General features: G+C 41.2%; 1 protein-coding gene across 1 annotated transcript in view; it reads left to right on the top strand.

Annotated features, from left to right (window-relative positions):
• LOC125893010 (caM kinase-like vesicle-associated protein) overlaps nt 1-20,539 on the top strand; it is a 51,751-nt gene extending 31,212 nt beyond the window's left edge. Inside the window, exons 2-11 of the mRNA XM_049583418.1 lie at nt 6,946-7,053; nt 7,138-7,269; nt 11,560-11,634; nt 12,306-12,444; nt 14,620-14,740; nt 14,860-14,935; nt 15,465-15,601; nt 15,777-15,855; nt 16,469-16,556; nt 16,750-20,539. Of these exons, the coding sequence (XP_049439375.1) occupies nt 6,959-7,053; nt 7,138-7,269; nt 11,560-11,634; nt 12,306-12,444; nt 14,620-14,740; nt 14,860-14,935; nt 15,465-15,601; nt 15,777-15,855; nt 16,469-16,556; nt 16,750-17,097 (1,290 nt within the window). The 5' untranslated portion in view covers nt 6,946-6,958 and the 3' untranslated portion in view covers nt 17,098-20,539. The remainder of the gene's footprint in view (nt 1-6,945; nt 7,054-7,137; nt 7,270-11,559; nt 11,635-12,305; nt 12,445-14,619; nt 14,741-14,859; nt 14,936-15,464; nt 15,602-15,776; nt 15,856-16,468; nt 16,557-16,749) is intronic.
• Nucleotides 20,540-25,487: the final 4,948 nt, after the last annotated feature.

Here is a 25,487-nt window from a genome sequence, read left to right as displayed (position 1 = left end):
ATCCTGCGGTCCTCATGTTTGCTTCCGCTTTAATAAGCATAGCTTCCTTGCACCCTTCCCTCACAACTTTTCTCACAGGAAGAGATAGCAGGAGGCAACCGTTTGAGCATCTTTCTCACCCTGATCTCTGTTAAGACTTACAGAATTGTCACCATGCCCATCTGTGTTGACCTTATCTCCTCCTTTCAGCTGAAGGCAAAGTGCTATCGCAGTCTCTTGGGCAATTCCAGGAGATCAGCAGGGATGAAAGAAAATGAATGTCAAAGATGTTTATTTCCTCATAGCTGGCAAGTTTGTCCTTGTGGCTCTGAGGCTCCAACCAATCCCCAGGAACTGAGACTGAGCACAGAGAGGCAGAGATGGTATTTTAGATGGCTGAGCTGAGCCTTGTCAAAACAACATTACCAGTTTGTTCAAAAACACTCAAGAGTGGAGTGTGCTCAGGGGAATCAACACACTGCAGTACTATGAAAACATGCTCACTTTTACCAATTATTACATACAGTTGGTCTGGCAGTGCTTTTTACCTGAAAACAGCTGCCTGAACCAAAACAGTAAAGTTTTGGGCTGTCAGAGGAAGAGCAGTGAGGCTTCAGGTGCTCCAGCCCCGAATGTTTCCTCAAAAGCCCAGAATCTTTGCTATTCCCTAAATTACTCTAATATAACTCAGTAAATGTTCTTCTATTGGCCTAATATTCAGTTCAGAGTACACATTTAATACATCGTTGGGGATCCTTGATTTGCAATTATAGTAGCTTAGATTATTATGCCATGGATTCAAATTAAGGAGATTTATCAGCTAACGTTCATTCTCTGAACTCCAGCACAGTATTACAACAAAAGGTTTCAGGACTAGTGACTGTTTAAGCCATATTTCTTCTCTACCTACGTTATGTAACTTGAAAATAATAACATGCAGCATTTTTTCCTCTTTTTAGGGTGCAGGAGTGAACATAATTCATTCTAATATTTGTAGTGTTTTGGTTTTGTGAAGAATGATAAAGACAGTTGGAGAACAATTAGATGCAAAATAGGATGTATGATTTAGAGGATGTTTTTTTCTTTGGCAACTTTCATGTTTGCCTCAAATTATGTGCTGATTTGTTGACATTCTATTTTCTCAAATGGCTTGATAAATAGTGCATATAGCAGCTATTGATGGAGGGGAAATCTCCTTGGGGGAACATGCCCTTTGCCACCCCCCCATAGGTTTGGGCTGAGCCCTGAATGTTTACAACATCTGGCTCCGCAGCTGTGCGGAACTTTTTACCATTTATAAAACTGCCCCTAATTCGTGTCACGTTCATTTTCGGATACATTGCACACTCTTGTACAGTAGGTGTTGGTATGCACCTGGAAGCTGTTTGCGATCTGCCAATAAATTGAGAGAAGAAGAAGAGCCGTGTTTACAGAGAGTGTTCTTCAAGTAAGCGGTACGCAACGGGCATTGCTGAACACATAACAGTTTTACCAGATGTATCTATAAGGACTTGGTTGTACTTTCGATGTCATGGCGGATAACTAAGGAGCACCATCTAAAAGAAAAAGAACAGAAGAAGGCTAAACAGGACAGTGATAGGGCTCGAGCCCAAACACGTGTAAACCTCGGTCGGGCATTCACCAAGTGGAGAGAGCTGAGAGATTTGACAAGTTTTAAAACTGATCCCGAGTTGGCCCTTTTCCTAATCGACAGGTCTGTAATTTTTGTTTTTATTTAGAGAATATACCACAACTTGTTAGACGTTGTTTCACTTCAATATATGACGACATGGAAGTTATAAGCAAGCTAAATGTAGCAGATGTGAACCACTTTTGTCTAGTAACGTTACAACAAACGCCACAAAAAATAAGAAATTCAGAGCTACACCAGAACATTTATCTTTTTTTTTTTTTTTACAAATGAAGCCGAATGCTGGCTGCAGTCAGAATTTTGCAACACCAGGCTGTGGGTGTCATACCGCTTCAACCAAAGGGGGCACTATAGTCAACGAAAACGTAAAGTTCCGCACAGCTGCTTTAACCAACTTTACCCAACAGGCAGGAGGCTGGCTATCACATCACCACAGATGATGATCATATCATCATCACACTATCTCGACTGGAACCCGAGCAGCGTCAGTCCTTCAAAATGCATTTATCAAGGCAAATTAGTCTGAGGTTTTCACTTAAAGCTGGAGAGCGGAGCTTTTGTCTCCCTCCTTTGGTAGTAGCAGTAATTGCATTAACATTGTCTCCGCTTGCTTGTAAAGAATGAAGGTGAACTTGCTGCATCTCCCATGCCCCCAGGGGTGCTCTCTTCAAGTCTTTTTTTTTTTTTTTATTTAATCCTTCCTCTTAATGCTGAGTTTCTTTTTTATCTGGAACATCCACTTCAGAAACTTTTCTTCAGTGCTTATAGGTTATTCAGATATAGCTTCCGCCGAATTATAATAATTTCAAACTGTCAGCATAGACAGATAAAAAAAAACATACGAAGCATTGTGGAAAAAAGCAGTGCCAACCAAAACAAACTTCCTGTGCACCTGCGTGGGAAAGTTGGCAAAGACCCCAAACAGCAAAACTCTGGACTACTGGAAAATACAGAGAGCTTTCCCTTTGGCAGTAGGCTCAGTCAGCATTGTGTGAACACTCGTTTAACAAGGGCTGTCCCGCACTCAGTGGTACCTTAGGATGAAGAACTTGAAGTGAAAACTGATCATCCATCAAAATGATGTGCTGTACAATTACTACAGCATATTTTATTTGATCATATTTTTTATCCTGCTCTGGGGAATGTTGTATGTAAAATATAGTTTGTACATAACTGTAGAGGCTCAGCACTGCTTAGGTTCACTTCAGTGAATCTGTAATGGCCTACAGTCAGCACAACTGTGATGCATGGGGTCTGATCTGCCCTGTGCATCCTCATTTAGTGGCTGCTGAGCCAGAAGGGGAGCACGGGGGATGGGGAGGGAGGGGAGACAGAGAGAGAGAGCCAAAACTAAACCAGTAAACGAAAGATTTAAAAAAAAAAACAGGGAACCACTTTTCTGTCTCTGAAGTATTTCATGGTGGGATTAGTTCAAACAGCTGCTAACTAAAGGCTTACCATACCAAACAGATACCAGTAACTTCTCCGAGGTGTAGCCCAACATTACACCGTAGCAGCAGGTAAAATAATCCCCTTTACTGCTGCATTAAAAAGTCTTGACACAGTGCACATAAACACTGCATTCAGCCTAATCCTGAGCTTCACCCAGACACAAGCCCGACAGGAGTTTCTCATCGATTTCAACGGACACAAGGAAAACCTCATTTGCTCATCAGCTCGCCTGACTGGAGGAGATGCTGTGCTCGTCTATTAAGCCCAAGATCTTTATCACTATTCATCTCCCGTTCTGTAAATCTTCCCTGCATCTGCAGAAAATCAGTGGTGATAGAGCACAGTGGCCCAAGCCGGCCCAGCTGGCAGACCCAGGTCACACACTGGGCCATAAAGCACCGCGGGCCATCGATTGGTGCTCTCGCAGGGCAGATAACAGTCAGAATGTGTGGTGATAATGCTTGAATGTTGCTGATGGTGGTCAGCCCAAATGGGCCCATTATGCAGAGCCTCTGTTATACGATCCTGCCAGCATCCTGCTCTTTCTACTTGAAATGCTTTGCAAATTCTTCATCCATTACAGCAAGTCACACTTTTTTTTAAAAAAAAAAAAAGAAAAGGGAGCGGCTGACAGATACTCTGCACTTTTAGATTTCTGGTAAACTAATCTGGCTTTGGATCTCAGTGTGAATGTTCGTGTCTCCATTGTCTGCTTCTTATTTTATAGATTCTTCATGAACCTGAGTGGGCTCAGAAAGCTTTTCCAAAACCACAAAGGCTCTGTTATCAGCTGGATTTCTTCATTAGATTTATTAGATTTCATCATCATCAGAACGGCTCTTTCACTTTCTTTTCCCTGAGCCTATTTCCCCCCTATCCACAATGCAATGACTCTCTTGTGGACTGTTATAGCTACTTGCAGAATATAAATGTTTTCTAGTGTGATATAGATTTTTCCTGACAGGCTTCCTAATGCCTTGCTTCCAGAATTACCTCCATTTAAGCCACTGGCCCTGCAGAACCTTCCTCTCTTCTTTGCTGCATAACTTCACTGAGCCAATGCACTTACCACAGACAGACATGTACAGTATATTGAGAGTGAGAGCGCAGCCAGGAAAGGTCAGCCCCTCTCCTCACACTGACTACACAACACAGTATTAGATGAGAAAGGGAAGTTCAGAGAGAGCACGGTTTTCTCTTGGCAATTTGAGACGTCTCTGTGCTGAGCCTCATTCATTTAGATTGGATTACAAGTCGGTTCGTGGAGCTACAGTGAACAGATTGCCCTTCTTACACATAACACTATACTTCTTATACTGGCTGCTCTCATTTACATGTTGACATCCATCACCCAGACTGTTGGCGCAGATGGATGTTGTGTGCTTGGGAAATAAATATTTTTTACCCTTTATTCATCTGGATAAATTTTGCTGTGCAATCGTTCAGCACACTGAGCTGAACTGCTTTACCTTCACGCAGCTTCACATATAGATATTTACACCATTTCAGAGCCCGTCAGTGAGGCTGCAGTGTTGTACTGTCGGCCCCTGAGTGACGTTACTGGCTTAGTGCCTTTTACAAGGACACATTAGTGGTAGTCGTTGAGAGATGCAACAACTGTTTTCCCTCCAGTTTTTCCAAATCTGTCCAGGGATTTGAACCAGAAGAACATTTAATCACACACTCGCTTGTTGTAACAGATCACACATGGTTTTTTTTTCTTTCTGCCTTGTTTCATTTTTGCAACCGATTTCCTTCCAAAACAATTTACTCACATTCAGATGCCAGCTATTTGTGAGAGCATTCAGTAATAAATCACCTTTTTGTTTGGTGTTGAATCTCATGATGATGAGGGTTGGACAATATTAAGATACTCTTGTCAAGAGAGGTATAAAAAGATTTAGCCATCTGTACCAAGATGAATATCACTTGAATATGTAGTAGTAGTATTAGGCCATTGTAGATAGTATTGTATCAGTGAGCAGGTCTGTTTTATATATATGGCATTGCTGGATATGCAGGGTTGTTGTGTCAGTGTGATAAAGTACCTTCATTCGTCAGGTATTAAAATGCACTGAATTAGCCAAAAACAGACAGTTATCTATAAATGATTTTTCAGTTGCAAGATTGCATGAGTTTATCAGTGTCTCCCAACCCTACTGATCTAATGATGACGTGTGTGATGTTAAGTGTGATTAGTTAAACAGTAAGTGTGTTTGAGATCAGACTTAAATCTATTAATGAAACAAAAATGATGTGTACTGTAGAGCCTGAAAAAAATTGCTGTGCAGATACGCGAAAGAAATGTCAAAGTTTAAACCTCTTCACTGGAAGTAGCTAAAGAAATAGCTCAAGATTTGCTGTCTGGCATTGTATATTTGGAACAATTTATTTGGCATGTGGTTTGATATTTTAGTTTGGCCCATCTCCCATCCACTAACATAAAGGGGGAGGGGTTTATGGGCTGTACTGCAGTCAGCCACCAGGGGGCGACCAAGATATTTGGTTTCACTTTTAGGGAGCTGTCATGCCGTCCATACAGTCATTGATGCTGACCAGACTGCTCTGCCCCAGAAGGTTTCAGGTTTCTTTGTCGGGGTTGTGATGGCTTTTGTTCTCCTGTTGGATAGTGTTTTTCCGTATTAGATAGTGATTGACTTTCCTTTCAGTGACTTACCTAATCTACGTAGTATCTAGCTTGTCTGGTGTTTGTCTGAATCTCAGATTTCAGGGAAGTACGTAGACATCGCCCCCATCAGTAAAGGAATGTGAATACATTTCTCTAGTGACAAATTTTGAACGAATACTTTGAGAAGAAGGGATCTTTGACGGATTTTATACAAAAATATGTTTTAAAAAAATGGAGCTATTCTCAAACATCTTTATCAATCGACCACAAAAACACAAAGTATGTGGAATTTTCTGGCTATTGTATATGGACAAGATTCAAGATTTTACCCAAACACATACACACACAAATACACACTGCAGGTAACCATTAATGTTTTATTGTTGCACACTCCAAAAACTGCTACTTGCCTGCCTGTTTTGTTGTCTCTGTTCTGGACTCGACAGCACAGGGATAGGAAAACAAAAATAAAGAAACTTTTCCTTTCCCTTGAAACACAAAAATAACGACTCCAACCAAGCTGAATATAAAACCTTTAATTCTTGGTCTCAAATTTCACTCCATGCTATCTGAGAGACACACAGTGAGGCTGCACAATTAGGTGTTAAAGTGTTGGTGCAAAGCGAGTAAAGTACTTTAAATCCTCTCAGAGTCCTGGGGTGCTGTGTCTGTAATTACTGGCTCCTATTCTTGATTGGAAGAGCTTCACATGTTGCTGTGGTTGCCTCTCTGGGCTCTTGGACCATATTAGCTGCTTTACTCGGGCTCCCTGACCCCTATGGTTTGCAACTTTCACCACACAGAGAAGTCCAAACTTTTGCTTCACAGCAAAAAACATTCCCCTCACTGTTTTATTACTTACATAAGTAAGATATTAGCATGAAGCTGAGCCTGTGCAGCAGACTCCTCCATGGCTCTGCCCTTAAAAAATGCTAGATCATGAAAGGCTCTGTTACAGTGAGTCAAACAATGCACTGCAATGATACTGCCTCTGGTGGCTCCTTAGCTTTAACTTTTGAAAGGCTTCCTCAGCATTACTGGAGCAATTCTTTATGTCTGAGGGAGGGCCGTGTTTTTTGCCAAGTCATCATGGAGTGTAATATTATGGCACAGTGTGACGCCAAATTGTAGAGAAATTATCAGCTAGGTGGGACGCCAGGACACAACACCCTGATACACTGATGTAAGAGTTATTATTCATTTCACTCTCTCCCTCTTCTGTCTCTACCCACAGGTCAGGAGTGGCCATGCCATTTGGCTGTTTAACAATCGGGGAGAAGAAGGATTATAACAATCCTTCGGATGTGACAGATAAATATGACCTGGGTCAGATTGTCAAATCGTGAGTATTTCAACTGCTTTCTGACTTTTGATCTGTGTTTCTATCCCTGTAAATAACCTCAAATGCCTTTTTTTTTGTTTTCAGGGAGGAGTTCTGTGAGATATTCAGGGCCAAGGACAAAACTACGATGAAAATGTATACATGTAAAAAGTTCCTGAAAAAGGATGGAAGGAAAGTTCGCAAGGCTGCGAAAAATGAGATCCTCATCTTAAAGATGTAAGTTATTCATCGTGGTTAATGTTCTCTGGAGTGTCAATTTCTGTGGTAAATAGTGCATGATCAGTTTTGTGATGAGACTGTCAAGTTCTTTGCTTTTTTGTTTTCCCTGTTTATCTTCTGGGCGGCACAGTGGTGTGGTGGTTAGCACTCTCGCCTCACAACAAGAGGGTTGCCAGTTCGATCCCGGGCTTGGGAGCCCTTCTGTGCGGAGTTTGCATGTTCTCCCCGTGTCAGTGTGGGTTCTCTCCGGGCACTCCGGCTTCCGGACTGGGACTAGGTTAATTGATAACTCTAAATTGTCCGTGAGCGTGAGTGGTTGTTTGTCTCTATGCGTCAGCCCTGCGATAGTCTGGCGACCTGTCCAGGGTGTACCCTGCCTCTTGCCCGATGTCAGCTGGGATAGGCTCCAGCCCCCCCGCGACCCTCAAGAGGATGAAGCGGTTAGAAGATGAATGAATGTTTATCTTCTTAAACAAAAGTTCACAGACAGTTTTTGAAACAAAAATACAAAAGGGAAAACAAATCGTGGTGCTCGCTTTAATAAGGAAATGCAAACAAACCTCATTTTGCTGAGCGATCACACGCAGCATCTCTTTCTAAGAACCTCGTTTATCTCAACTTCTCTGTGATTATCTAACTTTCAGGTAAAACCCACATTAGCATAACCTGGCCCTTATCAAACAATTTGTCGCTGACAGCAGAGGCAGTGGAGCAGGATGAATACGAAAGTGTGATTTCTTTATAAGAAGCCTTTCAAGACATGAACTCATATTCCTCTGAAAATTACACTTCAGACACCTCAGTAACAGAGATGTGCACTGCTCCTGTTTTTAATGGTTTAATCATCAGTGGGGGGTTTGAGTGAATAATCAGATATGATGACATGTCAAAGGCTGAAAATAATGGCGGGCAAAACATCAAATGCAGTGTTGAATATAAAATGCTTGAATATAGACATTAGAAAAGAGGTGTTTATTCAAGTATTAATCTCGATACATTTTTTATTGTTTTATTGTTTATTGTTACTCAGAATGAACCAAAAAAAATCCTGCAAACTGTCAGTCATTTGTACGATTTGGTTCCTCATCTGCTGAGTTTTTCTTATCACTGATTTAAAGTTACCCCCCTCTCTTAACTTATCGTTCATCTAGATGTTGTGCATGTGCTGAATTTGACACTGGGAAGCTGTTTTCATGTTTATCTGCTGATGAGAGAGGTTTTTCTGGGCTCTACTTAAATCTGAATTGAATTCATAGATATGCATAGTAAAACACATAATTTTGAGAATATTTAATGAAGTAACTGAACTTTTTTGTGGAAAATAATATGAGACACTTTTTTTTCCCGACGCCGAGGATTTTCATGTCTCAACGCAATACTTCACCAACAAAATTACCATTTGCATATGAATAAGTCATGACGTAGTACTATCAATTTGTGAGGAAAACCAGCAAAACTATATCAAAACACTTGATTATAAACTCTCCCACAACTTGTGCATATTAATCCAAGTCTCATTTATCCAGTTGTATCCTTAGTACTCCCCAAACACATGCATATTTGCGGAAAAAAACCTTAGTATTGGAGTCTGGCTGCAAAAACACAAGTTTCACTTGAAATTTTAGATAGCAGCTTTTTAGTGGAAGTGCATGTCTTTGGGAAGTACTGATCAGTGTTGGGTAAGGGTTACTTTAAAAGTAATCAAAGTACGTTACTGCGTTACTTTTTAAAAAAAAAAAAAAAAGTAACCAGTTACTTTACTGCGTTACTCCCTGAGTAAAGTAACTCAGTTACTTTAAAAGTACTTCCAACATTACTCACTGAGAAAAGTAACTCAAGCACTTTTAAAGGACTTTTGAGTATTCTACATTTCCTATTGGGCAATGGACCACAGGGCGCTAAGCCTACATTTTTTTGTCTCCAAAATTAAAGTTATGGACCACTTGCCCTTCACTGAGATCCAATTCTCCCATCACAGCTGTCACTTTGACCAGTAGAAACACAGAATGATCTGCTGCCATAGACAACTGTATGACAACAACACCCCAGCATTTTTAATATTTCCTCTAGGGATGTTACCACACAGAGTAAAAGGGGGAAATGATGGTGTGAAACAGCAGAGGCACTTTGTCAACCCACTGAGTTAACGTTACTGTCATTAGCATCAAGCTAGCAAGCAATGGTGCATCCTTTTACGTATAGCGCTTCAAATGTAGCTCCTGCCATCTGCTGACGCTTTTAGGTGACTACAACAACATGTCGGCTGGCACATGAACAAACACAAATAATAGTAAAAGTGATAAAAATAGGACAAGAATAACCCGATGACATCACACACGCCGTGAAAGACGACCGGGGATAATTGGTGAGTACCAGCGTGTAGCATGTACCAGGCATAATGCAAGTCCTGAGTCTGAAATATGTCTGTCATCGAGTCCTACTCCACCTATTTAGACTCCACCGTAGACAACGGCAGCATTTCTCCGACCACGTAGCGAGCCACAAGCTCCGTGCCTTCTTTCAGACTGATAGGTTTAACGTTATCTCCGTTATTAGAACCAAACGACAACCGTTGCTGTTTCGGAGCTGAAGGACCAGTGCTCTAAAAGTAACGGAAGTAACTGATGTCTTGTTTGAAAATGTACTGAAGTATTTGATTACTCAAACAGCAAACTAACGCGTTAGGTTACTCGTTACTGCAAAAACTAATCAAAGTACTTTGTAACACGTTATACCCAACTTTGGTGGTATGCACGAGTTGTGTGAGAGTTTGTAAACAGATGTTTTGATATAGTTTTGCTGTTGTTAAACCTGGTCCAGAGTCAGTCAATAAATCAATATATTGATTCAATTTTGCTGGCATGCGAAAAAAATCATGTGCGAGTTTTGTTTTTATTCTGGCAACACATAAATTAACAGACCAATCCTTAGGGAAAGTATGGTTTGGTTTTAGATGCTAATAGCTGACGTCTAATTTGATGCTTGTAACATGCATTGTGTCTTTTCAAAATACATTTCTGTTTTCAAAGGAAATGTACAGTTTATGTATGTTACATGGATATAGTCTTTTTCAAAATAAACTTATAATGTAGGTAAAACACTTCATTTTTGAGTTTGTTTTTTTTTACTTAAGTTTAGGCAACAAAAGTCCCTGGTTAACTTTAGAGAAGACATCATGGTTTGGTTTAAAATAAGGATGGGTCTTACTAACGTAATGTAACACCACATGACGTCATATGACATAGGTTATTACGCTAGCATGCTACACATACTAGCATACTACGTTGTTAGTAAAATAACTCTGAACAGCTGAAATGAACAGTGACATGTCAAAGTATCCTTGGGCAAGATACTGAACCCCAGATTGCTCCTGGCTGTGCCATCAGTGTGTAAGAGCATGTAAATGGTTAACTGAGTAGGAGTTGGCGCCGTGTAGGTAGCCTTGACCACCAGTGTACGAATGTGTGAGTGAACGCACTACATGAATGTGACAAGTAGTGTAAAAGCATTTTGAGTGGTATGAGGACTAGAGAGGTACTATACAAGTGCAAGTCCATTTACCATTCACCATCCATTTAATGTATGTCCACAATCTCTCCCCATTTGCTACCGCCCGAACTACATTTACTTTCTGCCATTTTATTTCCATGTCCAAATTTTGTTGAAAGGACATGCACTACTATTTGTGAAAAATCCCATAATGCAATGCTTGTCCTTGGCTCCTGATGTAACAGACATGTAAATTACAGTTATGCAACACTGCACCTGTCAGTGGTGACACAAAATGATAATGATGCATAAGTGTCCAAATCTCAGTTTTCCATTCACTAAGTAACTTAGTGACTCCTGTATGAATAACGGACCAATTTCACAGACCCAGCTTTATTCGGACACTGTTACATATTCAGGAATAATCGTGAAAGCAAGACAAGGTTTTTTCCCAACTTCCTGTAGAATTGACAAGCAAACACTCTGTAGCATCAAATACTGTACCTTGATGGCTTGTGCTGTGGTTGTGGAGCTGCTCATCACCATGCTGGTTGTTTTTATGCCCACATGGATGCATCAGATTACAGACATCTGGTTATTTATGGATGGGCAGCTGAACATGCAAATCTCAGTGTTGTGAAGTAAAGTTAACTGATCACGCTACCTCTCTCCAGCTCTGTGAAGACTGCAGTGTGTTATTCATGAGCAGACATCATCTCCGATACAACTCCTGACATTGCTCGCTGTCTCTTTTTGTGTTTCTCTCTCTGTCTTGTGCTTTGTGACACATCTCCTCAGGGTGAAGCATCCCAATATTCTCCAACTGGTGGACGTCTTCGAGACCAAGAAAGAGTACTTCCTCTTCCTTGAACTGTGAGTTCAGATGTCTGATGAGCTGGGGGAAAAGGCTCTCTGCCTGTCTTTGCGGTAACTCGGGCCTGCTGAACTGTATATGTTGATTATACACTCGTGGGGAATGAGCTGTTGTAGCCTGAGGCCCTGTAGATATGAGAACAGCTCTGAACTCCACTCATTTGGTATTCAGATATGATTGCCTGCTAGCTGCTCCATTCTCATCAGCATGTGTTCTTGGGGAATTTGATGCATTTCCATGGGTATACTAAATGCTAGATACTCGTCTTGTCCTTCGAGGACACTTGATTTGTGGGTTTAGGAATTCTGGTGAGAAAGAAAATGATGAAACACAAGAGAAATGTCTGTGGGGAAATTATTAAAACCATTTCTTTTTGACAGGTGGAGTGTGTTGAGTAATCTTGACAAAAAAAACCCCGTTCTTCTTGGAATAATTAATATTTCACTATAAATATGCAATGTAAAATTACAATTAGATGTCTCTGTATCACCAGATCTCTTTATTTCTTGCCTTTGCCTGGGTAGCTGTAGCAGTAGAAAGCAGATGAAAACATGGGAAGAGAGTGGGGGATGACAGAAAGGTTCCCAGTGAGATTTAAACTGATAACATTTCAGTGCAAATCTTCATATGCTGAGACATGTTACTCATTATGGACCTTCCTCTTCCACAGTGCAACAGGCAGAGAGGTATTTGACTGGATCCTGGACCAAGGCTACTACTCAGAGCGGGACACCAGCAACGTGGTGCGCCAGGTGTTGGAGGCTGTCGCATACCTCCACTCCCTGCATATCGTTCACAGAAACCTCAAGGTAACAAGCTACAGTAGTGCAGGACTTGTACGCAGAAGTAAACAAGACATTTCACTCTTAAAGATACAGTTGGTAAATTTTATAATAATAACTTTTCGTCAAAATTGCTGAAACTTTTACTATATTCTGAAAGAAGTACGTGAGACAATTAAATTTAGTCCAGTTCTAGTAGATAGTTAGAAATGTCTTTCCACCTGAAAACCACCAAAACCCATCCTACTGTTCTGCAGTAGAATCCACAAGACTCCGCTCTATGAAATTAATTTCACTTCAACCAAACAACCTGCCTGTAGTACACACAGCCGATTGTCTAGATCAACGGTTGTGCTGGTGTCACACTGTGATGGCTGCGTAAAGTGTGCTGTTGTCAGCTGACAGATCTCTTACTAGCTGGACCAAAATTTCACTTTTTCAATGTCATGAGTTTGGCATTTTTATTAAACAGTGTGTTTCATCTGATTATACTGCAAGAAATTATTGTCTGAAGGGTTATTAATTTAAGATCATAAACTGGCAGATAATGATGGCTCACACAGCGCTTCCAGTAAAGTTCGGACAGAAGAGTTACGTTATGTTATTTTTAGCCATGATGTATCTGAGCTCATTTTCATTTTTTATGGATGGCGATGTCAGTCTGTCTGTCAGTCCACTTTGGTCCAGACTTTAATATCTCAACAACTATTGGATGGATTGCTATGGAATTTTACAGACATACATGGTCCCTAGAGAATGAATCTGACTTTGGTGATCTCTTGACTTTTCAACTAATAACAGAAATAAGAACAAAATAGTGTTTCTTAAAAAATCCTAATTTATTCGTAGATCATTATCACTACTTAGGTTGTTGTAATATGAAGAATAAAGAGGCAATTATTTTGTTCCTAGTGTAATTATTATGGCGAGTGAAACGGTGTAAACCAACTGAATGAAAAATTAGTTGAGAAATAAAAGAAATAAAACATAAAGGGACTCCTAAACATTTTTTAATTTTAGTTTTACTGTATGCCACTGAAGAGGTTTTTAAGCCCCAGATGGATATTGCATGCATCATTGTGATGAATAAAGTGACATAACATTGCTTACTATTACATATGGAAAACATAATGACCGTAGGATATTCAACATGTCTAAAAAAGTGAATCCAGTTTTAAAAGAGACATAGTCCTGTTGCTGAATTCTGAATTCATTTGAAACTCTGCACATCACAGACAACACTTAGTTTGCTCTGAGGAAAGCATTCTACAGTTCATAAACTGTTAGTGAGTCATGTCGAGTGGAGCTTGATAGTAGTAGTGTAGAGGCACGGTTGGATTACTGAACAGGCCTAGGGGCCCACAGTGTCACAGGGCCCCCTAGACTTCACTTCACTCAGGAAGAGACTCAAAATGATCACAAAGAGAATCAAAACCACAAAAAAATGCATAATGACTACAAATAGAAGCTCAATACCCATGTGCAGGAGAGGCAGCAGGGCCCTTTGTATATCTTTGCCCAGGGGCCCTTTGTCTCATAATTCACTCATGTGTAGAAGTAGTAAATGTTATTGGCCATGACTGTCACAACCTCTAACACACCTACCTGTAATATAGGATAATATTTTCTTTATAATCCCCAAATTCAAGTGTGCCACATGGTGCGCCAGGGGAGCTTGCCAAAAGTACGCTTGGCAGTGGCACATCCCCAGCACACTGGGCAGGACACGCCTGACTGTGATCTGCACTGCCACGTCACAGGGTTCACGCAGATATAACCCTCAGTACAGATTCAAGATGACAAACTAGTGTTGGAGGAAAAGGTCATTGTCATATGATTACTATTAATGGCAAAAACTGGATTAGTCTCTCCACCTTGCTGCTGAGGGATGGGATGGGACTGTCAGCTTACATGAAAACTAATGCATTAATTGTCAGACTTGTTTGAAGTATTTCGTTTTTGTCCAATCACTTTAGAATGACAAAATTACACTGAATGTCTCTCGTTTTATTTCTTTTATTCTTCAGTGGATAATTAAACTTTCAGATGTCTTCAGTCTTCTCATTATATTTCTGTCAGAAAATGACCTCACAACTGAAATTCAACCTCCTAAACGGTCACCAGATGATTAACTCTGAAAATCAAAGACCGTAATTATGAATATTACATTAAGTGCTCTCATTGTAATATGCTACTTTATAGTTGGAGAACTTGGTTTACTACAACCGCCTGAAGCACTCTAAAATAGTCATCAGCGACTTCCATCTTGCCAAGCTGGAGAACGGACTAATCAAAGACCCCTGTGGGACGCCAGAGTACCTGGGTGAGAACAGAAATTTACTAAGTGGCAAATAAGACATTGTGGAGAATAGGATGTAGCAGCTTGTTGCGGCTTTCAGACTCACAGAGATTTTGATGATGTTTTTCTGTACTCATGTGCAGCTCCAGAGGTGGTTGGCAGACAGCGATATGGCCGGCCTGTGGACTGCTGGGCAACAGGGGTTATCATGTACATACTGTAAGTTGTGACATAAAACATACAGAGAGAAGATCATTATTCTAAACATAAGATAAGGTTGTTTTTCCTAATGCTCTACATCACTGGCTCCCAACTGGTGGGTATCTGTCTAAAAGTGGGACTCAAGTGACTTGCAAATGTGTCAAGTTTGTATAAAACACACTTTATTTTTAAGTACGGTGAATTTCTGGCACAGAGCTTTCATTTTAAAGTGCTGTCTCCTGTTGTAGAGTGAATGAATAACAGACAGCTACTTGGCAGAGACAGCAAACTAGCTCAACAACATGGCCAACACAAGTATGACGCTGGATGTATTTAATTGTGTGGACCTTGACCTAATGACCGAGGAGAAATTTTGGACCCCACGGCTGGACCAGTTGAGAACCACTGTGCTACATGTTATTTAAAGTCACTTGGTGGCTTCAGACTGATAGCTGATTTGGTAAAGACTGTACATTACATAGTAGGCCTTGTTTAAATATGTAGATTTTTTTGACTCCTGATGTTCTTTTTTCCTTTGCTACCTAAGGCTGTCAGGCAACCCTCCTTTCTACGATGAAACTGACGACGATGATTATGAAAACCATGACAAGAACCTTTTCCGAAAGATCCTGGCAGGCGATTATGAGTTTGACTCTCCATACTGGGATGAAATCTCCGATTCAGGTAGCTTTAAGGATAAAGTCAACACTGTGAATGAACACAATGACAGCTCACTGGGTAAACATTTCAAAATCAATCCTTTCTTACCCGTAGAGTGGCCTCACACATCATATTTATATCCATCAGGAGAACAAACCCTTTTTTGTTGAGTTTCTTCTGTGTGATTTTTCTCTGACAGCCAAGAGTCTGGTTGCTCGTCTGATGGAGGTGGATCAAGACCAGAGACTGACAGCCCAGGAGGCTATAAACCATGAATGGTGAGCCATGGAGCTTTGATATATTGTGCAGACTATTTAAACCAGAGCAGTGTGATCAGACTGTATTCATGTGATCAAACCAACTGGGCACCAAAAGGGCAGACTTTAACTCTTGCTTGATATATCTCTTAAAATCATGTTTACATGCACAAAAAAATAAAGTTTTTGCCCTTATTCTGAAAAGACAAACCTACCAAGCTGTTCACATGGCTAATAAAAATGAATATTCCACCATTGCAGCCCTGCATCTTGATTCAGTTGGGCGGGGATGGTCACCTCTTGGCAATGCCACTGTTAAAAAGACACGTGTTAATCACTTTCTCAGTTTGACTGTTGGCACTGCCTAGGTGCTACTGACAGAGGCACTTCTAGCAAACTATACATTTTGAACATGCATCGTTTCTCACGGGGACAAAAACTAAGAGGAAAAAGGCCCACGCTGAAAAATAATCAGAATAATCCTTAAAGGTTAAACAGTACCTGCAGAAGTTTGCCAGTCAATAAAATGAACAACAAATTGAGCAATATTGTGTGCAGCAGCCTGTGGCACCCAAAGATAGGGGAAGCATAAAGCTCTGTTGTGAAGTTGTATTTTTTCCATTTCCTACAACAGGATCTCTGGCGGTGCAGCTTCAGATAAGAACATCAAGGAAAATGTGTGTGCACAAATAGAGAAGAACTTTGCCAGAGCTAAATGGAAGGTAAGCCCTTTTGTTCTCTCTTCCAGGACGGTCTTCTTCACAACGTTGAACAGCGGTTGTCCTTGAACGTGGAAGTATACTAGTGCAGTGTTGCATAACAGTTAAGGCAGTTCAATAAGAGTTGATGTTCCCTGAGCAAGTTTTCAGGTTACAGCACCAGTTTGACTTCAGTCTGTTCTTTCTCCTCCTACAGAAAGCTGTGCGGGTCACCACCATCATGAAGAGACTGAGAGCACCTGAGCAGAAGGACTCGAGGGCAACCAGCCCCGCAGACGCCACAGCTCCCCAGGCTGCCACCGACCCCTCTGCACCCTCATCTGCCGCAACACCTGAGGAAGTGCCCGCTGCCGTCACAGAGCTCCCTGCTGGGGTGGAGATAAGCCAACCGGCGCCGGAGGCTGGAGCTGGGGCAGCAGCCTCGGTTGCGGAGCCACAGCAGCCGAGCCCTGCCCCGCAGGAGGCAGAGCCTACATCGCGTTGTAACGGAGAAGCTTCAGCTGCTCTCCATGCAGCCACTGAGGCCGGGGACGAGCAGGGTTAGACCCCACCACCCCTCCCCGTGTGACCTCTGCAGTCCCCACCAACTCCTGCACACTGTACATTAGCTGCTAGCATGGTGACACTGACTCTGCTTCTCTCTCACTTGCAGCATTAGTATCATCTCATGGAGGCTGTGTGCTACCTTTCCTGAGTGCTGCGTTGCATTGGCTTTCTTTTTACATGTATTGTGTCTTTTTTCACTGACCCTCCGGCATTTTGTGTCAGATTATAGAAACCAAGACTATCTCTGCACACTTGAGTTTTAGGGCCAAAAACAGATTTGCTGTCAAGCTGTGGCTTACAGCTAAAGTCATCTTTCTTAGTCTTCTCTTCGCGATAAGAGAATATAGGAAGACATAATTGTGCTGAAAATGGCTTTGATTCCGTTTTAATGAGCCGACTTGGGAAACTTCTCTCTGCCAGTCTTGCAATTAAAAGTATTTGTTCTTAGAATCAGTAGAAAAGTTTTGCTTCTGAAATTTTGACCTTGTACCGTGATACTCAGTAAGTGCTGGTTCTCGCACATGGAGATGATCACATATTCCTGCCACAGGGGAAATATGGTCCTTATCTGTTCTTGTCTACACTAACCAGTTATTGTACGTCAAACAATGCTGAGACTGGGAGTTATTACGCCCAGTACTGTGTTTTGAACTTGGCAGCTTCACACATAAGCACACACACCGACACTATGTTTCTTTGCTAACTTCCTGCTCAGGAAAGAACCTCATAGCTGTAAGTGTAAAGATTCTGTATATAGAGACCTTTGTAGAAGTAGCCAAAACAGCATGCATTCCCACTTTTTGCTGTTCATTTTACATTTACAGCCACTTGGTGGATAAAGACGCGCTGCCGCCAAACTTCGTATTATCACAGGCCACAGCACTTTTGCCTCTTGCCATAAGCCACGCCGAGGCTAATGTTCTTTTCAAAAGCACACAAGACATTATGCTGTCTAGTACCACCCTTCATTTAGCACCCCTGCTGTCAGTGTAAGTTGTATGAAAACAGTAACAGTCTTCATCACATAGCGGTTCTATGCATCCAAATTAATTTGTAGCTTTTCTTTTTTAGAAACTTCATGACATTTTTATTCATCGCGTTTTATTTATTGATTTACTCATTTATTTTTGCTGTATATCGGTCTACTTGTATCTGCTCTGGTTCAATGTCCTTTCTGTTAGGATATCGACTCAAAATGCCACATATGTCTTAATATTTGGTTGTAATTGTAAAACAAAATGTGCATTAACTGACCACATGCAGCTTTCAAGGGAAGATATGCTTTATTTTAACTTTGTGGTAACTAGGGTCATCTTCAACAATTCAGCTTTGTTGACCTGTATTGAACTGAAAAATGTATAAAGCATATATCTGACATTTCTTAACTTATTTATTTATTTATATTTTTTATTGCCATATCTCTTTGCTTTCTGTTTTGTTGCTGTTTTTTAATGTGTTTATTCCATAGATTTTCCTCCTTATACTTGATAAACAGTAATAACAATCTTTCCTTTCCTGTCACTGGTCCCCTCGAGCATTAATAATGAGCTACAGACAGAGTTCTCTGTAATCACTCTAGAGGAAATCGAGCAATATTCGAACGGCTGCAGAAACTGTGATTCCTGGTGTCCTTTCGATAAAGTCCATGTCCCTGTAAGTAGAAGTCTATAGTCCTCGCCAGCTGTCAGGCCCATCAGGGCTGCTCAACAAACACACGGCTGCTGTCAGATAAGTGTGTGTGTGCGTGTGTGTGTGTGTGTGCGCGTGCGTGTGTGTGTGTGTGTGTGTGTTGGGGGAAGGGTGAATACATCATATTTGCTCTTCTGGCCTGTGAGTCCCCACACGACTGCCTGTGCTACTGAATCTCGAGTTTTCATCCCCTGGTCACATAAAGCAACCCTGTGTCTTAGAAATTACATTTATATGTCACCAAACTGCTTAATTAATTATGTGAAATGGTAGTAAGTCACAACAAGTGGATGCTGTATTGTAAGATTGCCTATTTTGATGGAAAACAACTTTCATTGAACACTTTGCTGATATGTAAATCATCAAAGGTTATGATGTTGTAATCCTAGTTCTATTAGCACAGTCGCAGCCCTCCACCAGACACTATTGGTAATACTGTAATCCAATCGCGAGCACACTTTCATCCACTGAAATTTGCAGAAACGTAGCTGGCCAATAGGGACGTGCCTACCTGAATGTGTGTGGAGCCCACAGTATATATAGGACCCACTATCCTACACCCTCCTCAGCGAGCAGCATAGGAGACTACATAGACTACAGTTACAATGTTGTAACTTTTGTTCTATCTCACGCATGCCCCACCCTCTATGGGTACATTTGGTTGCGACATAACATTGACCCACCCAGCCACACTGATACCGACCAGCTAAAGGTTAGCCGCCTACTTCTTTGTAACCAAGGCCACCTCAGTGAGGAAGTAGAGAGCCCCAGCCAACTCAGGTGGTAAACAACCAAGGTGATTGGAGCCATGGCCCAGCCTTGCAGAGGTCAACAGACAGTGAGCAGTCGCTGTAACTGAAGAGTTAAAAGGAAAGCAGATACTCTTCCTATGTATACTGGGGGCTTGGCACATATTCAAGTGGGCATGTCCTGATTGGCTGGATACATTTATGCAAATTTCAGTGGGCAGATGTGTGCTTGGGATTGGAGGAGAATATTTCCAATAGTTCAGTAGAGGATGGAGCATTTTAGCGAATTGCCAGATACGTTTATGAGCAACATTTCCGCATAATGTTGATAGAAACCATAATTAGTTGTATATAAACTTAATTTCTAGGAGACAGGGCTGCATAAAGACAGCAGCCACATTGTCGATGCGATTATTAGATGATAAAATAAAAGTATAATATGTTATGGCTCGTGCACGGCCACTTTGTCTGACTCTTCCCAATCTGTTGTCAAGAGTTAACTGTGAACACCTGTGAATTTATATGAAAATGTGCATTTCCGATTAAAAAAAAGGGGCTTTGGAGAAAACTGATTTATAATCCGTAGAATCTCAAGTTTGACTTTGTTGTCACAGAGTCTTTTATTTGTACATGTTTCTCCTTTTAATTTGTGCTAAGGTAGATTGGTAGACACACCAATCATTCAGATTATACCACTATATCATTTCTTACATTGTTTAAGATGAATATTTTAATGAGAGGCTTAAACATATTATCAGAGATTTTTATGTGAATAAATTATTTCATGTAGTCCGTTCTCTTTGTTTAGATGGCAAATAAATACTGTTTGAAACACTGTTACACAGTTTAAAGCAATGCTTTTTTCCAATACATTTCTCACTGTATTTAGTATTCCATGTCTGTTCATTTTGCCATGCACTTACAGGTGTATTTGTAGATGTGATGTTTGCCAGGACCAGTGGTCACCTGTAGGTCCTGTCTTGCATTTGTGAGCTCTGTACCGTTCTTCTTGACTGAGTTGATGACTTTGATGGTAATAAAATTCGAATTCATCTGTAATCCTCATCATTTTCTCTTCTTCATAGACAGTCTGTGGACAGAGGGCGTGTAGCGTCCTTCAAAAAATGATGGCTCTATTGACGATCGCCAGGATTATTTAGAGAAAATGTGGGAAACAGCCTGCGTCATCACACTCTGCTTTCCCCCTAACCCGGAGGAGAGCATCTGTGTTGCACACTCTCAATTAGCACAAGCTTAGCAACCATCCTGGTGGGGTGTGAACTCGTGTTTGAAAAATCCCAGCAGTGCCATTTGGTGACACTTTCTAAGACACTTGAATTGCGTCTTGTTGGAATACTAAAGCAGAGAGCTCACTTTCTGGGCTCTCTGGGGGTTTCAATAGGCTCTCCTCCTGGGAGATATTCTCTTTTTTATGCCTATTGTACAATGGTATGCAGCCATCCATACACTCATCGGGGCTCAGGGGGATCTTAACTTTGTTGCTGGATGACTTCATTAAGAATGGTAGGGTTGGAGGAGTGTCAGTTTCCTGTTTCTCTCAACCAGCAATCCAGAGATGAAAGGCTACTGATCAGAGCCTGTCCTTGCCGGGAGGAAAAGAGAGTTTTACAAAATATCGTATCCTCCTGGCAAAAGCAAACTCACACACTAACTGAACTAAAATAGACACATTGTGGACTGAGTTATGTAGTGCAATCGATACAGAAATACTTGAGCAACAGCAAGCAAGAATGGATCTACTTACACATCTCATTGAGTTTAACACAGCTCTGCTTGTAATATGTGTTTCCATACACTTCTATTGATGTTTCTAACCCAATCAGACATCAGATGCAGAGTGATGACAATGTTCCAGGAGAAGAATTATGACAGTGATGAATGGATGTAGTGTGTGTGGCATTGATTAATTGGCAATGTAGCAATCAGTCACAGCAATTCCCCTCATCAGTTTACTGCCTCAGCTGACTGCCTGCCTGCAGAAAACACATGCCTTTAATGTTGCAGTTTCTTCAGTAATTAACTGTGATCAATGTCAGTGTAAGCGGCTGTGAGCTTCACCAATATTGAAACATGTCAGAAAATCCAGAAGCATCAATAATGAAATCAGCCTATAGTAATTAAATTTTGTATTTTAAGACAGGTTGGTTTATAGAAGGTCAGTGACAGGAGACATGATATGCATTAGAATGCTGGAAAATGGTTTTTACATACAGTGTAATTATAGTAAACTGTGGAAATGAAACATTTCCCAAACACAAAACAAAACCTTTTAGTATTTGATAGTTGACTGCAACACCTAGGTCCAGTGTAAAGTAATGAATTACAATAACTCAAGTACTGTACTTTGTGGTATAATGTATCAAAGTAATAATACTTTGAACAGTTTCTTAAGTATTTTTTGGGCGTATCTGTACTTTACTTGAGTTTTTAATGCATACTTTTACTCCAGTACATTTTCTCTAAGCATCTTTCTTACTACAAAATAGGGAAGTTAGACAGGAGTAAGGGACAGACGGACAAATGAAGAAATGGGAGGGGAGGAAAAACTGGATTTTGTACTTTAAACCAGTACAGTATGTGTCAATCACTGTAAGACTTTACTCAAGAAATATTCTGATAAATGACTTTAAATTTCACCAAAATCATTTTAAGGTAAGAAATCTGTACTTCTATTCAAGTATGACTTTCAGGTACTTCATCCACCACTGAGTACACTTTTAAGGTTCGTGAACATGAGTATGTATATCCATCCATCCATCCATCCATCCATTTTCGTAATCGCTTATCCTCTTGGGCGTTGTGGGGGGGCTGGAGCCTATCCCAGCTGAGATTGGGCAAGAGGTGGGATACACCCTGGACAGGTCGCCAGACTATCACATGGCTGACACAAAAGGCCCATTTCCACTGAAGAAGTTCCTGGTACTATTTTGGGGGCAGGAACTACTACAGGAACGCCCTCTCGCTCGGCCCTCTCAATCGCTGTGTCTCCACTGAGAGAGCGGAGTAGGAGGAAGGTTCCTGTAAAGTTACCAGGCTCTGGATGTGACGTAATCGTTGCATGACCATTTTGACTGGGGCGACGTAGGGCCGTAGGGACACCGTTAGCCGTTAGCGGTGTCTGTAATAACTCCGGTGACGGTCTGTGAAAAAAATATTTTTTCCAGCGGATGTCTTAGTTACAATATGATTGAGCTAACTGGAGTAGCTTCATGTCGTATCCGACAACCGGAGGCTTTTAACAGATGACGTCCTGATGTTAGCTTTGCTGCTGCTGTTAGCTGTCCCTGTCAGCTGATGCTTTCTAGACATCGTGATTTCCCAAAACTGAATAAATACCACACATAGCAACACAAAACTGCATTGCTAGTTCAATCATGTTGTAACTAAGATATCCACTGGAAAAAATATTTTTTTCATGGACCGTTTAATGAGTTATTACAGACGCCGCTAACAGCTAACGGTTAGCCTAGTTAAACTATGATAACCATGTTGTTATTTAAAAAATGTCACATCCCGCCTTGAGTATATCCAATCAGCACCAAGCCCCAGCCAGGAGTCTTTCGGGGCCGTTCTGAGTACCTACTCCGAGGCAGGGACTTGTTTAGCCCCTGTAAAAGTTCCGGAACTCTGTCCTTCGGGGGTGGTTCCTGCGGTGGAGACACGCACCAATGGCCCTGGCCCTGTAAAATTACTCCTAAGTTCCTGTGGTGGAAACAGGCCTAAAGAGACAGACAACCATTCACACTCACATTCACACCTACAGCCAATTTAGAGTCACCAACCTAACCTGCATGTCTTTGGACTGTGGGAGGAAGCCAGAGTACCCAGAGAAAACCCACGACATGAAGAGAATTTGTAAGCTCCACACAGAAGGGCTGCCTCCTGGGATCAAACCAGGAACCCTCTTGCTGCAAGGCGACAGTGCTAACCACCACACCACTGTGCTGCCCCATGAGTATGTCCATTTTGTGCAGTTTTATATTTCTACTGTGCTACAATTCGGGGGAAATACTTTACTTTTTACTCTACCACATACAGGTTAGTGCTTAGATCAAGATTTTACATACACATTTGAATACAAAACAAGCAAACAAAAAACCCAAGCCATTGTTGAAGTTGAAATCAGTTTCAATGTTTTTGGTTTGTGGCAACGTACAAAACATTTTGAGGCCACTTCTTACGTTTTAGATGAGTTGTTACCAGCTCCACCAATGAGAGATTTCCCCTCTAAACTGCTCAGATAGTTTCCTCTATACAACTGCTCAAAGAGACCCAGAGAGTTAAAATTATTATCAAAATTTCTGTCGGAAGATTAAAGAAAAGTCCAAAATCATCTCATGACCGCCATACTTATTTTGAGACCCTTTGGGGGAGGGCCTGAACCTTAGGTCGGCAACTACTGTAAAGAAGTAAAAAATAGTTTGTTAGTTAAAACAGTATAATATTACTACTCAGTATAAAACTAATAATGGCTTATTAAATGACACATCACTCACAGGAGTATTTAAAGGTTTAGTGTGTTGGATTTAGCAGCATGTAGCCTTGAGGTTAACTTAACCTTCTCCTGTGTGCCAAGCATGTAGGAGAACTATGGTGGCCGACACCAAAATAGGAATGGTCCCAGAGCCTGTTTGAACTGTTTCCATTCTGAGCTAAACAACACAGTGGGGTCTATGTAAGAGGACCTGCTCTGTATGTAGATATAAATGGCTCATTCGCAGGTAACGAAAAAACAACATTTCTTATTTTCAGGTGATTAATAACGAATGAAAACATAGTCTTTATGTTATATTCCATTTCTGCCAAAATATCCTCCTACATTCTATACACTGGACCTTCAATGCAGTTCTATAATTGATTATTTTTACAGTGTTATATATTTGTACTTTTATTTAACTAAACTAAAACATCTGAGTACTTCTTCCAGCACTAACTATTTCCATATATTAACACATTATAATAAATTGTCACAGCTTCATATTCGAGGGCCTATTTATTGTTCATGTTTGCAAATGGGCGTTTTGTTTGCATAGTAATTCTCAGTAGAATAGACTGACTATTGCACATGTGAGCAGTCCAGTATACACTGTTGCATCCTGCCATCTGCTGGTTGACACTGTGTAATGCAGCTCTGAACAGGACTCCTGTTGTGACCACATGGAGGCGACAGAGAGCAGTGTTGCTGCCTCTCCCCTCTGCTTCTCTAAAGAAGGCGCCCGTGGTTGACAGTGGCTGTTTCACACTTTGAGTCTCATCTACATTTAGTTACTGCACAAAAAAGTCTGACAACATGAGAACTGGGAGCTCATCAAGGTCAGAATATGATGTGATGCATCACTCAAAGAGCTAAACTCTGTAACCTAGTTTGTGACAAATCCTAGGTTCCTAGGCATTAAATTAATGTCAGTTCATCATGTCTGCAAAGGACTGGGTGTACTATTTAAAAGCGGCCAAGTCTTCAGAAGGATGCCTGTGAGCCATTTTCTAGGCATGCCAAATGTCTGCCTCTCACAGTCCAACTTTTGAGTGTCTCTGCTCCAACAATGCAGTAAGTGTCCGACAGCTCTCACTGTGAGAGACCAAACAGATAACCAGATAATGCCACGGCTGCCTCTGAGCCATCAAGCACCGGATTTGACTCAGTGATAACACAGAGCTGGATTCAACATCTGAAAAGTCACTTCAACGATGTCAGTGATGTTGATGCTTGGCGTCATGTAATATGCCACTGTGGAGATAATACCCCACAGAAATACACCTCTGTTGTGTTGGGAAGAGTGGTGTACAGAAAGGTCTGATAAGATTCGGGTGGGTCAACCTTTGTTGAATTTCCAAAATGTGGATCAGCCTCTTGTTGTGGTGATGGTGCAGATATAACTTTAACATCCAACGGGAGGGAAGGCTGATCCTGAATATTATTGTCTTCTAT

The sequence above is a fragment of the Epinephelus fuscoguttatus genome, linkage group LG1 (assembly GCF_011397635.1).
Source record: "Epinephelus fuscoguttatus linkage group LG1, E.fuscoguttatus.final_Chr_v1".
In the NCBI taxonomy this organism is placed as follows: Eukaryota; Metazoa; Chordata; class Actinopteri; order Perciformes; family Serranidae; genus Epinephelus; species Epinephelus fuscoguttatus.
The sequence above is the reverse complement of the archived record's forward strand: the minus strand, read 5'-3'. Positions and strand labels throughout refer to the sequence as shown.